At 31.1% G+C, this 16630-nt stretch overlaps 1 protein-coding gene across 2 annotated transcripts; it reads left to right on the top strand.

Moving 5' to 3' along the window:
• The first annotated feature begins 7635 nt into the window (after nucleotides 1-7635).
• LOC148612671 (uncharacterized) lies at nucleotides 7636-15856 on the top strand. Of its 2 annotated transcripts, XM_088590541.1 has the most exons (5): nucleotides 7648-7965; nucleotides 8606-8626; nucleotides 13499-13630; nucleotides 14966-15025; nucleotides 15314-15854. In XM_088590541.1, exons 1-4 carry the CDS (start codon nucleotides 7838-7840, stop codon nucleotides 15012-15014), a joined length of 330 nt encoding a protein of 109 aa, XP_088446667.1. In that variant the 5' UTR covers nucleotides 7648-7837; the 3' UTR covers nucleotides 15015-15025; nucleotides 15314-15854. The 2 variants fall into 2 exon arrangements, with proteins under 2 accessions (XP_088446668.1, XP_088446667.1); XM_088590542.1 differs by lacking the exon at nucleotides 8606-8626 and having other exon boundaries at nucleotides 7636-7965; nucleotides 15314-15856.
• The last annotated feature ends 774 nt before the right edge of the window (nucleotides 15857-16630 follow it).

Here is a 16630-nt window from a genome sequence, read left to right as displayed (position 1 = left end):
GAATATAACGCAAGGATCCTTTTGTAATTTACGTATAGTTATATAATACGGCACAATTGTTGTCAGTAATTCATTATTTTTAAATAAATTTATCAAGAAATAGATGAAATGAAATGAAAACAAGACATGTGCATACCTGTGTATCCCTTATTGCTATTTTTAACCAAGGTGACAGTATTTCTAAACTAGGTGAATGTCTTGTCGGCAATCTTCGGAAGTAATGGCGAAAAATGATTAGATAAGAGCTATCGATCTTCTTAAAAAAAAACAAAACAAAACCAAACAAAAAACGTTATTTTCATAATATTCTGTAGCTGTTATCGACATTTATTGCTTCAATTGCATTACTACAAACTTATTTAATTAAATCAGCAAAATTCAATAGAATCAAAACCGAACAACTTTGGCAGCTAAAGCAGCTTTAAACTACAATCAATTGAACAATCAATCAAACTAACCTTTCTATAATTAACCTTCATGTTTTATTTTTTATCGTTGTACAAAAAACACTAGAAGCACATTTGCAATATCACAAACTGCAAAACCTCTCCCCGAAAAGCTTCATTTCTTCTGTTGCAAATGTAAAAACTTATTGGTCATAGATTCGGATTCCAACACTTAAATGTTAATTTTCATAATATAATTCGCACTTTCAAATTTGTATTGAAGTATTAGCCATTAAATTTGGAAAAGAATTCCTAATGGCCAATACATTATTACTTGGATCGTTTGAACAGAATTCAAATCTTCCATATAAAGATTTATAAAATGAATATTTAATGTTTATTTTATATTGTGTTGTCTGAGTAATTGTCAGAGACCACTTAATGTAATATAATGATACAGGTGCCATTTTACTCTAAGATTTCGTACTACAATTAAGTACTACATATATAAGTAAATACCAAAGGACACATATAAAGTCAAACATTATTAAATAATTTTACAATCATGAAACTGAAATGTACTTGTCTTTTCATCTCGGTGGATATTTCCAGAAAAGCAGAGGACGTTTCCTCTACCAGTGCACCTCGTCCATGCTCCTAGTTTTTTATTGGAGTCCGAGTTGCTTATTTACTTTTCATACTTTGTATGTATTATTTGGTTATATTATGTTATTTGTTGTGTGTGTCTGTTTTCCATTCTGTTCTTTGTTCCTGGATGATATTCTTTTGACTTCCACTAGAATCTTTGTTACCTTGATCAATCTTTTATAGAGATTATTGCAAAATTTCAGAAGGTTAACACGTTTGAGTTTGAAATCATTTTAAAATTCGGAGCATGTGTAAACCAGTACCTTTTTGTAAAAAAAAATATTCGAGGAAACAGAATATCAAATTAAATACTATTGATAACAAAGAATTAATTAAACCACTGCATTCCACTTTACTACTTTGAAAAATGTCCTTTCTCTTTATAAAAAAAACATTCGTTGGGAGATTCTCGTGTTTTTTTATATGTAGTTTCACAACCCATGTTCAGAGAGGGACGAACTTGCATTTTAATTTTGACGCAAATTTATTCCAATACACTTTTTAAATCAAGCTTATTAACGCTTTCTCATTTTCAATGTCTGAAATGCACCGTAAAAAGAACATGCTGCTATCTTTTCTAATTCACAAAGTATTTGTAAAGGTATTAAGTTTATTCTTCAGTCTTTTCTTGCATGCTACGAAATAAGTTTTTGTTAAGATTGTTCGAGTTCAATTTTCACTCTTCTGTTTTGAGGACTTAAAAATTGATTTTCATCGTTTGATTTTTTCTTGGGTACTAAGTTTATTTGATCGATTCCCAAATATCATTTTAATAGTTAAAACCTTTTTACTGCTATTATAGTTAAATATAGTAATAATATGGTTCCCATATAACTGATGGTCGTAGTCGTGCAGAAATAATATGGAAGATGGATCATTGTTATTTTGGAATCAAATATTGTATTCTATTATTTTGTGAAAAATATATATTAAACTATGTTTCCCACACATACAACATTTCATCTTTTTATTTTTTTTTAAATTTAAGCTAATAAGAACTCTGAAAAATGTCAAATTCTGAAACAGACTCAGAGAGTTACTGTTACGCCATGAACATCTACAATCAGGAGTAATTTCGCACATTACGTTGTTGTAATTCTACTATCATTTCCTGGATATTAACGACGAATCCCATTAGATAAATCCTTTTGCAGTATTTAGATGCAATAATGTCATAGCTCTACAATTTAGAACATTCTGAAAAGTAATTTAGAATTGAAATAAAACCTTTAAACAGGAGAGAAACATCAAATAAATGTTAAGGTTTATTAACTCTGAAATGTTAGAGAGTGTTAGAACCGTAATAGCCTTTTCTTACATCAGGCAATCCTATTTTATTAATGCGATATAAAACTCAGATTTAATCACTGAATGTTTGTTCAGCGCTATACAGTTATCTTGTCTTTTTCATATAAACTACATAGAGGTGTTTTTTTTCTTTAGAGTTGGGCGTGCGGTAGGGGATTAGTTTTTTTTTACATTTACAATGTAATTAATTTGCTAGCAAGTTTGCGACTGATTAGCCCAAACAATACAATCCATTTGAAATTAAAAAAAAAATACCATTCGTTGTAAAACATGAAAAAAGAAAGGACAGTGAAAAGAGGTATATGTATCAAAAATACAACGTCAATCCTGCAAAACTGCAAAAAAAAGGCATTATGGACTTTCAGTGAACGATTGTACTCGGTACTCGGTCTCTGCCATTCACGGGTCCTTGAAACAACAATTGAACCAGTACAGCGAAGTGATTTACCGAATGTTCCCTGTGTAAAAAGTTTTGATAAATTCGATAATTTTACTCTCGAACTTTCTCCTGTCAAAGAATAAGCAAGATTCTAGCTGAAATCAAAAGTATGTAATCAAGGGTCAAATATCAGACATGGAAAACAGACAAGCACAACAAAGAACATAAAGTAAATAAAATAATACATACAAAGTAACAAAAGTAAATGAGCAAATTGGACTCCACTAAAAACTGGCAGCATGGACCAGGTGCACCGGTACGATAAGCGTCCTCTGCTTTTCTAGAAACACCTGCTGAGTCAAGTCCGGAGTAGACGAAAGAGGAAAGTAAAACTATGACCCGTTGAACAAATCAGTTTTCATGGTGCAGATGGATACACCGTAACGATCAATGGGACCATGATGACGACCTCAAAACTTCTGTAGTGATGACTTCAATTTGTTGCAATATAATCCTGTTCCAGAAGCCTAGTTGTAAGTCTAACGTCACAACAAGAATTTTAATCCGCCGTTCACAAAATTAAAGTAGAATATAGATATAGGAACAGATAACGAAGGAAATCTTTATAATAAATAGATAATCAATTGGTTATCGTGAATAACCAACATATCATCATTCGTGTCATGGACGCATTAAAATTTAATTCGTGCGCGAATAAACAAAATATCAAATATGAATATATATAGGCTTTCCAACCATGAATCACATTTTGCATGATTCTTATGTGGAGTGTTTCTTAAATTGTTAGCCACATTTTGTCTACGCGAAACGCACAATCAAAATATAAATCACTAAATTGACTTATTTTATATATATAAAGAGTAAAAAAAATCATGACAAACAAGGGACAAACAAATCTCAAAATATAAAGATGGCCTTATAAACAATAGATATAACATACTAGATTCTTTTTAATTAAGGGCATTCTCCAAACAATTATCAATCTGATAGATATTCATAGTGGTGACCGGTTAAAGTGAACCCTTTCCTTGGTGAATTATTATAGTCTAGATCGTTAAGAATTGATTCATCCATGCTCCCAGTTTTTAGTGGAGTCCGAGTAGCTCATTTGCTTTTGTTACTTTGTATGTATGATTTTAGTTACTTTATGTTCTTTGTTGTGTATGTCTGTTTTCCATGTCTGGTCTTTGTCCCTGGATTGCATTCTTTTGATTACCGCTATAACCTTGGTTCCCTTGATTACTCTTGCAAATAACTATATTTATTATGTTTTTGTGTTGATAAAGGTGCTTATTATATTAACCTTAATAATAACTCGTAAATACAACAGTGACATTGTGAATAAGAGTAACAACTAAAATAAGTCCAAAATAAATCTGATAAAATAGATATTACATCACCGAAATAGCTGGTACCACACTGGTCCTAACTTGGTGCAGACATTTAAAACAAAATGGTTGGTTAAATCTAGATTTTACAGCACCTCCCTCTACCACTGAGGTCTGAACATACCGGTGGAGATTATATAGCATTGTGAAATATCAAAATACAATTGCATCTCAGTAATGACAACTACTACCAAAGAAATATTCGAACTTAAAAAAATGAAACAAAGGGAAAAGAATGTTGTCTCTTTGAAACTTTGTTTAATTAACAATCACATATTAACTTGTTTTATACTGCAATCGTTCTATTTACGCAACCAAAATGTGTTGACTGTATATTCTGGTCTGTGACAGTATCCAACATTCCTGCCTACCTTTCTACCAATTGCATGATCTACCAGTTTATCGTAGCATTACTATCGGGAGCCACAAATAGGGAAGAAAAATTAATAACACGTCGTATAAAAATATAATAACTTGATTAAAAACAAAATTGAGGATTGCAGTATAAAAAAAATAACTGTGTATAGACTAGAAATACGAATTAGGCACGAATCGAAAAAAAAACGCTTGAATAGCGTGGCGATTCTAAGCTTCATCCGTATAGCGTTTTTATTTCAAGACAATATAGTTATTTTCTTTGTACCTAAATCCTTTAACTTTACTATATGCTCCATTTTTTGGAGTTGTTGCACAACTGATTTTAGTTCTTTGTACGTATTATTATTGTTATTTCAAGATTTTGCTTTGTGTGTGTACGTCTGTTTTCCCTGTCTGGTCTTTATCATATCTGGAATATGTTATTTTGATCTCTCGAATCTTGGTTTTTGTGTTTACTCGTATGATAATATCGCCAATGTTAACTAAGTGTGCGTCTCTGTACGAGTCAAACAAAGCGGAAATAATTTAAAACATGCATGTCGAAATCTCACCATTCAGACAATGTACCTTAACTAAATGAAGTTATTTATATTTGAAATAACCGCTATTTGATATTGTTGAAATATACCGGAAGTAATGGACCATAATGGAATCCGGAGGTTTAGCGCTATAAAACCTGGATTAACCCAGATTTCATTTTGAAATGCCTGTATCAAGTCAGGACCATTGCGATGCCTTCCCACGTTCTAGTTTTTACGCTCATATTGTTCATAGACAAAATAGCGAAATTAGGCACCCTCAAAAGTACCCGCTATACGGTAGCATGATCTCATGCACAACCTACCCAATAAAATACCCAACCTGTAGTAGTTATCACTGTTTCGTGAATGTAAACATCAGCTCAAATTTTGAGATTGTAACATTCGTTAATATTCGTCAATGATGTACTTGATACATGTTCTATAAACCCTGTGAACGATCACCTGACCATTGTTTCATGATATGTTTCTTCTATTTTATTTCTTGCTTGTTAACTACATATTGTATTTGTTCTGTTTTGTTTTGTTTGTTTTGTTTTGTTTTTATTTTTGTTTTTTGGGGCTTTTTTCTGTTTTGTATTGTTTGTTTTTGCTTGATTTTTGCTATCTTTTTTGTTTTTTATTTTATTTTCTTTTATTTTTCGTTTAGCTTTTTTGTTGGTTTGTTTTGTTTGTTTTTGTTTGTTTTGTTTCTATTTTTTTCTGGCTTTACTCTTTTAATCTTACTACTTTAGTAACTTAGTAAAGGAACCACCGGAAGTAATTTAACACTTTTGGTGTAAAAAACGTATTTTGCGTTTAATAATGACTCGTTTTAACATGACAGCACAATTTTCATAAACAAAAGAATATTGTTTTTGAAATGCAACAGATTTTCCTACACATCCCAACGATATTATTTCGATAGTGATAAAGCTGGCTAATCAGAATGTTATAAATGGCACAGACAATTAATGAATGATGACAACTTGTAGTTTACGTTTTTGGGGTATATATTTTTTTCATGTAATAAATCGATGATATAAATTGTTATTTCTGCGTCAAAAAGATACATATTCTGCAAAATAATCTATAATTCATTTTTCCACTTGCATTTCGCAGATATATGTTAAAATGCATAGTAAAATACATACCGCACAATTTTTGCAATGAATTGTAAAATAGTTTAAGATGAATAGCACAAATGTCGCGATATTAAAGCGAAGACGAAACGAAAAGAAATCAAATGTATCGATAACAACAAATGCATTAAGTAAAAACATAAAATGTCATATTAAATCTTGTTGATGTGGGAGCAGTTTCTTAATATAGTTTTGATAAATCAGGTGCATCATTGGAACGTAATTGACAAACAAAATCCGTATAAATACAATGAAACAGGTTCAAAGTATTATATATGAAATACCAATATATATATATATATATAAGACGAAGCAAGTAATGCAAAAGGGAATGTCATGTATACAATATTTACGATACAACTTAAAAAACAAATACGATGAAACAAATACAATAAAACATGAAATAAAGTAAATTGAGGTCCAAGACAAGAACAAAATGAATTATAATGAAACAGTCAAAGGTAAACATTAAAACACGAACTTTACAACTATGATACATTCTAACGTCAACAATCACCATAGTATCATTTTGAGAAACCTTGGGTGACCGTCAAAAAAGTGAAGAGCAAAGTCATTCAGGAAATTGAAAATGGGATCATTATGCAAAATCATGCTTAAATTAATCCTTACGTTGTGTTCATAACGTAAAACTTATCATTGTTTGCGGTATGCTTGATACCAATCCATTACGAATTATCATGGAAGGTTAAAAAAAAGCTTGACATAGCGGAAACAATTAAAGCATTTGATTGCAACACTTGAAATCTTTTTAAAACGTTCAAATATTTGGTTTAAGAGATAGAAAAAAAAATACGCAGATTAAGTTTAATCTTGTTGATATGCACTGCAATTTATTTATTCAGTTCGCGTATGCTTAATAGCTAATACGACGTAATGCGGTTTTCGGCGTTTGAGAAAAAAATAATACTTCCGCTAAAAACGATAAGTGAGTTCAATGCCTACAAGGACTATGTTTAGTTTATTTAACCAATATGACGAAAGAGAAACATTTTTTAAGTTTAAATCGAATTAACTTCTGTATGTTTTTCTCGTATTATTCATTTGATCTTTTTAAGAATAAAATTGCCGAGTATACGGGTCCAAATCACCCCTATAACTTGAGAATATGAGCAAACACGGACTTGTGACATCACGTATGAAGACCAAAGTTCCTCCCCCGCAACGGAAAAGCACCTAGTTATCCAACAAACCTCTCCCCAAATACCCAAACATTAACAACATCATGATCATTTTGGTAATTATTTGTATGTAAACTTGTAAACTGGTCTCTAAAAGCGTTTACTTTTATCTTAAGGAATTAGTCTGTGTACACCTATCGTTAATCATTTTAAGGTTAAAGACAGTGCGGCAATTGCGTACATATCTTCATTCACATAACTACCATATAAGTCTGAAATAAAGCATTTCTAATTATTATTCGATTGTGTATTCAATGAAAAGACACCTTTTTGAAGATACAATAGCTATACCGCCATCGTAATATGACACTTCTTCGGATTCTGTTGTGATTGGTTATTTCGTGTGATTCCATTATTCCAGAAAATTATAAGATCGATCATAATAGCAAATAGAGATTCATTTCTCCGATACCAACGACTACTAACCATCTTTTTGCTTTTTCTTTCGAACGCAAAGCTTAATTAACAATATGGACATCTTATTGAAAAGTTTTGCTGTAATGTTTTCGTTATTATGTTTGTCGTGTACACATACGAAAGCTACAGATTCTCAGATGACATATGATGAGTTTATGAAAGTGTGTACCGAGCTATGCACGTGAGTATTTTTATTTATTTTGGAAAATGAAAAAAAAATAAATTCAGGAATATAGTTCAAATTGCACACCGATTTCATTTAAGAAGACACATTTTGCAAATTTTATATTATCAATATAAAAGATAATAATAATAATAATAATAATAATAATAATAATAATAAAACATTAAAAAATTTAATTTTAAGAGCACATTTACTTACTAGCTCTAATTGAACAAAAATAATGTTTTACTAAATATCATATTCACCATCCTTTTCCATTTCATTTTTTAATTAACCATTAAATTCACAATAATGTAACGTGCACATTTTTGTGTTCAGTAATGTTGCATCATCATTCAAACCAAGTTTAAAAAACTTGCAACAATCTTATCTGCCGATTAATGCAATACCAAACTTAATAGTTTCTATAGACTTTTCCTCTGATATTAAATTAGCAATGAATAGATATATATGGAAGAAGAAAATGAAACTGTGTAACGTTAAAAGTATATAATTTATATTGTCAAATTTATTTATACTTATGTATTATTAATTCAAAACATCGTTTAATAATAATGTTTTAAGTAGCCAATAGTAACAAAGGTATGAAAAGGGCCTCATTATAACTAAGGTTGTTATTTATTTATCGCAAACTTAGTTTGGAATCAGAGATTTACAGGTACTTGGTGTTAAATATATCGTTATCGGTGTTGTAATGTACATACATGATAAGCGTCTAATTAATGTGTTTACTTAGTTAGATTGTCCAATTATTCGTATTGCCACGTAGACATGTGTATATTTGTTTCCTATATAGTTTGGTAAATTTGAAATGATTCCATGTACATGATGTTAATTTCATACGGAAATATAGATTGTAACGCATGGTTCACGTAGATCAGTGTATAGTCGGCAGTCATCTTTTGCTTGAATTCATGTTTCATATTGGAAGCTCTTTCACATGGCTATTGTATGACATATGTACAACATTTACCTTTAAAACTCGGTTGGTTTGTTTAGATATTTTTAGTAGCTGGTTAGGCGAATTTAAAAATATAGATTGTCTTCTCTCTCAGTACATTTTCATTGCCAATTGTAATTTGCATTGACATGGCCTGGGACACATATTAAGGTGAGATTTCCATGTTCTCCTTTTCGGTAAAGATGTACGTATGTATACATGACACTATTTACTACAATAAATTAGACTTTCATAGTCACTAAAGTATTGATATGTTTAATGTTATATTAACTACTATTGTTTTCCGGCAAAATTCATCAATATTGCTTAATTGTGTTTGATGTTAACTAATCAACTTCTCATTATTCATTTATTTGTCGCTTTTCACCTCCTACGGACTACTGTTGTGACGTAATTGTGCTACTTTCATCGAACACTGATACAATACTTACATTATACATTTCAAGACCGTTACGTTTTGGAAAAGAAAAAAAAATGTCACTGTATTTTCAACACTTTCTGAGAAGTTTTAGTAAATGTAAGATATCGACATTTTATATGATGGCACACGTTATCGCTATTCTTAACGCATAAAAAAGTGTCCCCTTGACCTAATAAACTCCAAAGCTCATTCTTGTATGGAAAACTACTATCTTTATTTAAAGTAAATTTATTTCATCAAAACGGTAGCAAATGTTTTGTAATTTTTCTGTTGTCAATCAATATAATAACAAACTCTGCCTACGAAGTATGCGATGAAAGACAGACTTTAAAGAAATAAAACTTCGTTTACCAATGGTTCGTCTTCACATTTTATACTATTTTTTAAGTATTTGTTTGTAACATCATAGTTTTGACATTACGAGACTACAACTATCGATATTTTTCTGATTATATGTAAATGTTAACCGATATTCAGAGCATCTTTAAACAACTGACGGGTATGTAATCAATGCCTCATAGCCTATGGACAACGTTTTCTAATTAAATAGTCAGGGTCAGAATTTAATGACTAACAATCACGATTTCAATTTAATTAGTACTAATCGTATTAAAAACATCCGATGCAGAAGCAGGTGAGAATCTTTTTTTTCTCGGTATATTTTCAACTAAATTATTAACCATATCCATTCTCCTTATATCAAGAAATGCTATGAAAAAGATGTCAAAATTTGTAAGATTATAGAAGCCGGCAGTGTAAAAAACATTCAAAGATATCTAAATAATGCAATCGCTGAAACCATTGTTTGTCTTTCTCAGAAATTCAGAAATAGCTTAAGCCCCGTGCAGGTCCGGATGTCAAAGGAATAGGCCTGCAGCAGCGCTAAGCTTGTCGTAAAAGGCGACTAAATAGTTCTCAGAACTCTAGCCGGAGCTAGACACAGCAACTGGGTTGTGTGCCTCAGGTGGTCGAATGGGGTACCCATGGCGTGTTACATGCTTGGGTTGTCAGGCTATGATACGGAAAACCTGACTGCAAACTATAGTAGTGCAATGTGTTGGGAAAGATACCACGTTCCTCTCAAGTTAAATAACCCTACTGTGGTATTCTCCGGGAGTAGGAACCATATGGCTCCGCCACAGGAGGCTAAAGTACCCTACCCTACCCACCTCTCCTTATTTCCAGTGGCAATCAAAATTTGTCGACCCCATTATCCTTGTGTCCCATCCCATTTTTCATTTCATCATCATTTCATGTTCATTTTATCATCCACTTCATGTTCATCGCCTGAAAATAACTGAAATATTGATGCTCGGGCGTTAAACCCCAAACAATCAATCAATCAATCAATCAGAAATAGCTTGTATAAAATAAGATTTAAACAATTAAGCTTAAATTCAGTTTGGAAAAAAAGATTCATTTTAACAATATTATTGAAAAATAGACGCATGTAACTTAAAAGGAAATTTGTTACGTCACTGTTATTGGATTCCAAATTGAACATAGTCGTTATCTTAATTCTAAAATCGTTTTGGCCTTTTGGCAGTGTCAGAATTAGGAAAGGTATTAATGAGATCCTCCTACATATTATCAGCAAATGTTCTTAGATCAATGTATACCACTGTAAATGATTGGCGTTTTAAGTACAGAAAAAAATAATAAATCAAAGACTGTATAAAATCTATCATAAGCAGAAACGTTTCAAAATTGCCATTTTCTTAATTAATACTGGTAATACTCGAGAAGCGATGTGAAGTAATCAAGCAATCGCAAAATTGCATATATAAATCATTTCGTTTCAAAGTCTCAATTTTTTTTTCGATTCGTTTCAAATTCGTACTTTTATTTCTAGTCATTTTTCTGTTATTATCTTTCTACTGCACAGGCTAATCCTGTTCCGTCAAATTAAATTTGTAGACGTCGAGTTTACCCTACTGCTAGCCTCAAACAGTAACGATAAAGGAAACATATAGTTCCTGCAAAAGTAGTAGTAAGGTAGGCGGAGTCTGAGTGATATTAAATATCAGTGATCGTATGTCATCAATACTCAAATGGAACGATTGAAGTACAAAATGGAATTAAATAGATTATGTCAATAACGTAATAATAAAAGCATACTGGATGAGATGGTCCGGTTTACATAACATGATCATCGCTTTCCTTATTAAAAGATTAGCGGATGAAGATTACCGAAATATGCATTATGACTTAAATAAGGAGACTAAAACACTTGTCTAATGTTTATATTAACCGTATTATTATGATGATTAATTGATACCCCTGTTTCAAAAGTGTTTATGTTATGTACTTCTGTACACTTTCTTTTACAGCGAACAATGTAATTAATTTCTGAGGATAGAGTTGGTCTTCACTTGACAATCACGCAGTGAAGTGGACAATTGTCAAAGAGCTTTAATTTTTCTATCAAACTGAAATTAAAGTAACTGTAAAATGGTAGACAGTTAATTTTTCAGTTAACTGACTAAGTCATTTCATCTGGTAATGGCCATCCAATCAAGGGTAGACTAACTCGATTGGCTGAAGTTGACTATATTACTCGCTGTAACATTTTGGCATAAAAGTCAGGCCCTTTTCCACGGTTAACATTGCTAAAATAATTGTTAATGAAGAAGAAAAGTGCGCTATGAATAGAACATGATTAAATAAATTTGTCTGAATGTCTGAATGTCTTTGATATAACCCTGGTTCTTTAACTTATATAATTTTATCATTTTACATCCTTCCATCATAATTTGATCAAACTTAATATGCACAATCCAAAACAATATTTAAATAAAGTTTACAACTCCAACCTTTTCTATTACTGTAACAATACATTTCGACTCAGCAGTCAAGACATGTGAAATGTTAGAAAATATTGTTAAGTCTTTCAAGTTGAAATATTTGTCTGTAGTTCGTCTGTCCTGTCTTATCTTAAACAAATTTAACTTAATTACGCACAATCATTTAGTTTCACTTCTGTGTTAAAAACGTGACAAGGTTTCGACAAGAGTATGTCTAAACTTGCCTAACGTGCTAGGTTTTCTAATATAATTTCAGATACGGATTTCAGCCGATACGAAAACAACGACAAATAAACGTCGTTTACATCTTTTCTATTAGTTCTCACGGAACTTTTTTGATTTAGAAAAAAAAACTTTTAAAAGCTTGAAATAAAATTTAGGTATATATGCATGAAAAACGTACACTACTGGCACAATAATTGTATGTGTACTTTTTCGGGCTGTATTAGACTTATACAGTTTATCTTTATAATCAGAATTTTACAATGCAGGCTTCATTCTTGAAGTCGTTAATTTAATGAAGAATAAGTTATAACGGCCACATTATCTTGATAATTTGTTAATGATAAATTTTATAATAGTATAAACAAAGCAGTTTAATTTTTTTCCAGCTTTTACTAATAAAATTTTATAAACACCTGTTCAAACATGAACTCTTTTTCTTTAAAGTGTAATGACTTTAACGAAAGTCATTTTGTTACTGTGTATGTATTATTTTAGTTACTTTATGTTCTTTGGTGTGTATGTCTGTTTTCTATGTCTGGTCTTTGTCCCTGGATTACATTCTTTTGGTTACTGCTATAACCTTGGTTCCCTTGATTACTCTTTCATGTATAAGAGATATGTCATAGGACATCTTTAATTCGTGACAAATTCATTCGATTAGCTTTAAATGTAATCATTTGTATACATCTGTTTAGTGGGTGTGTAACGATTAACTAACTTAACCCCTGACAGCGCTATGATAAAAGCCATAACATCATGAAACATGTCAATTAGGGTTAGATATAATTGTCCAGTACTCCTGTGTTACTTATTGGAATGCTTCTATTTTTGGTATTTTGTTGTGTTTTTTCATTCATGTCGGCATATTTTATTATTCATTTAATGGTCCTCTGGGTTAATAGACATTTAAAAAAAATGATTCATGCTACTTTTTTGGAGCTCAATTTTCTGTCAGAAGTGGGATAAATTAAAGTCTGTCTATTTCTCACATATGAAAGGAATCTGAATTTTGCTATACATTGAAATTGTTTCCTTTGCTGAATTGTGCACAAATCCTAAAATATAACAACACTTGTATGCTAACAATCATCAGTTATTCATATATGATCTTTTCTGCAGAAATGGTCCAGCATGTCCATCACAGTGTCCACAGAGAAAAATTGGACCATGGGCAAAAAGAAGTCTTAGATTTGTCGATTTCAAAAGATACTATAACAAAGGTTTACATAGGAGCAATGGCGTACAAGGGTTGTAAGTACAATACATTTGTTAATGTATGCTTTTTGATATTTATTATTATTAATATGTGTTCAAAGTAGTAGGTGTCTTGTTATTCACTTGAAATTTTCGCCATCATTGTCATTTTTGTTCTCCGTGAAATGTTATGCTCTGATCAAAATATCAATATTTCGCGAGTGTAGCGTTTAAGGACTTAATGAACGCTTTTCATTTTTAAGGACAAGGTATTAACAATATTGATTTCAAATTTGTGAATAACGTTAGAGCTCCGAATGATACACGCATGTGCAATCCAGGGGAACCAAACTAAGAACCAAATTTGAAATGTCGAAAATGTCACGAAAGGCATAAATAATAATTTTGAAAGTATGAAAGCCAAAATATGATCACGAGTTGTAAAGAATGCCAATTTAACAAACTCCCGACACCTGTTTCAAGCACAAGTTAAATATACAAGCGTTCTCTGCACCGGTAACTGATATTCAAAATGAAACTAAGTTTTTCTTGATAATTCATTGTTTTTCAAATATTTCTTTTTCCTTTTGTACTCGGTTGATTGATATTCCAAATTATTAGTGACGTCAAGAAAGTTTCGTTGGCCGTTTAGACGGGGGGAAAACAACGAATTAAACAGCAGAAAAAAATTCACATCTGAATATCCGAAATCTACTATTACGCAGGGAATATACGATATTTCACTATATGATAAAACTTGATTTGAATGTTTAACTTGGACTTCTTCGTTTTACAATGATAATATTCAGAAGCATCCTGGTATAATTGTGTAAATTTCAATTGCTTGTTCTTGAATTCGAAAAGAAAAACATATTCAATATGGCCAAATATCTATCTTGTTTTGATGATGGGACTTTTATAGCATAATGGAGAACAATGATAACTGGCTTGCAATAAACAATAACAATAAATTACAAGGACTGACATCTTATTTCAAAGCGTATATAAATAAATATGTTAAAAGACTCAGACGGATCAAAAGGAGAACTTAAATAATAATATACCTCAGAATTCTCTACAAGTTCATTTTGTATTAATTGCAGTGATCTGCATGTCTTATAATTGCCCATACCTGAAAAAAAATTTCCTGAATTCACATTCAGGCCATGGGTTTTGATTTTGACACAATTGAATTGTCTCATTGTTCACTCTTTGGTTGTTTTTTATATTTTTTTATATTTTTTTTGCGTTGTATTGTACTGTCTTCAAAATAAATTCTTTTTCTATCTGTTTTCAATAAAACCGTTATTCCTGAGTGGTAAGTTGTGTATTAAATGGAAATATGTTGCTTAATTTCATCGTTTTGTTTTCAATATACCTTTATGTTTTCAGATTTGATGATTATGGTATGTTCATGAAATATCTAGGACGTAACATCTGAGGCTAAGCTTAGTAAGTACCAGCATATTAGTCTCCATGGACATTAAACAAAGATTCAAGATCATCATTTTTGGTTACCATTTATTTGCCCCTCTTTCTATTGTCATAAAGATTTATTCAAGAGCACACGAACACTAAAGAGGTGAACTTGTGTTTATCTTACATTTGAATTTTAACATTGTAAGGAAACTTATTGCACTTAAATTCAATATACCGACAATGGACATTTTTCTTCGTTTAAAAAATAGCAAAATAAGTAAGAAAATTTACTTTTACGAAACAAATTGAAATTTATTTCAGAACACGCTGTTTTCCTGCCAAAAACGATGGAGGACTCTTCAGTGAATCTCATTGGATGATTTTAAACCACCTGAAAAAATACTGCTATGACTTCATTTCCGGAATAAAACATTGGTTGTTTTTATTTATTTAATGCGTATTTTTGTATTTTATTTTGCTCACAGCTGGTCTGTGTCGTTATGTATTTATGTTATAGGTACAACATTATAGTTGTTTTAGGATTTTCAATGTAGACATTGTTATTTGTAAAATATAGGAATAATCAATAGCTCGATCATTCATATTACAAAAAATATATATTTTATGGACACCTCTTACTAAATTAAGTTATGAAAGGAATTGTTGAGATATATGCGGTTTAATGTATAAAATATTTTTTGTGAACTATTAAGTTATTAAATCATGAATTCAGTCTGTGACAGAACGAAATTTAATCATTTATCTGATAAAAATATTACCTGTGTTTCTGGTTGTTGTTACCATGATAGTTGAATAATGAAGGCAAACCAATAAAAGGATAAATTACAAAATAGCTTTAATTGAAAATGCCAAAACAAATGAATGAAATACAAGACATGTTTTATGAAAAAGAATTATGTTTTTTTATGGGAAAATCTCCTGGTGCATTATTCATCTCCTTGTCGTTGTACATGATTGCTCGTCTGCGTCCTTGTTTTTGTCAGTTTAATCACTTCAGCAGGTCATGTAATTTCAAATATTATTTCTGTACATACCTAACAAGGGCTCCTCGTCCATGCTTCTTTAAAAAAGTTTTTTTTAGTACACGTCTGCCTGATTGTTTGATTGTGGTTTTATGTCATACGGCAGACATTTCTTTCATTCAAGACGAGAACGTTCGATAAATCGAACAGACCCTGCTTCGTACAACTCCCACGTGCTGAGTCGAGTTTTAATGTGCTAGCTCACAGAAGTAAAAACCTGCAAATACATGTTAGTATATATTTGCCCCCCTTCACATTATACGGTGAAATCTTATAGTCTTAGGATCATTTCACAAATTATTCACAGTCGCCATTATACCAGTCTTCTCACACGTTTTACGCCACGTCGTCAGCCGTTCGTTTTCTATACAAAAAAAAAATAAATAATATTTCAATGTACTGACTTAAGAAGCAGACTTTGTAAGAATCATGCAAAGTCTGTAATATGTAATACATCCCAAAAAAGGCTACACATTTTTATTTTCGTTATTAAGTTTTTTATAGGTCTTTATAATGAATTGTAAAATTATTCATTCAAATCTGTGTGCTCTTAGGAGATAGTTCACATTGAAAATCCCATGATTTCTATTGTATT

Source organism: Perna viridis, chromosome 7 (genome assembly GCF_037379345.1).
Source record: "Perna viridis isolate PV_CMFRI_1.1 ecotype Kerala chromosome 7, ASM3737934v1, whole genome shotgun sequence".
Lineage (NCBI taxonomy): Eukaryota > Metazoa > Mollusca > Bivalvia > Mytilida > Mytilidae > Perna > Perna viridis.
The sequence above is the reverse complement of the archived record's forward strand: the minus strand, read 5'-3'. Positions and strand labels throughout refer to the sequence as shown.

Excerpts from the sequence above, each read along its gene's own strand:
- LOC148612671 (XM_088590541.1), top strand. The coding sequence starts at position 7,838 with ATGGACATCTTATTGAAAAGTTTTGCTGTAATGTTTTCGTTATTATGT. Across the intron at positions 7,966-8,605 it reads GTGTGTACCGAGCTATGCAC|TTTGGAATCAGAGATTTACA; the intron begins GTGAGTATTTTT and ends TCGCAAACTTAG. Across the intron at positions 8,627-13,498 it reads TTGGAATCAGAGATTTACAG|AAATGGTCCAGCATGTCCAT; the intron begins GTACTTGGTGTT and ends TCTTTTCTGCAG.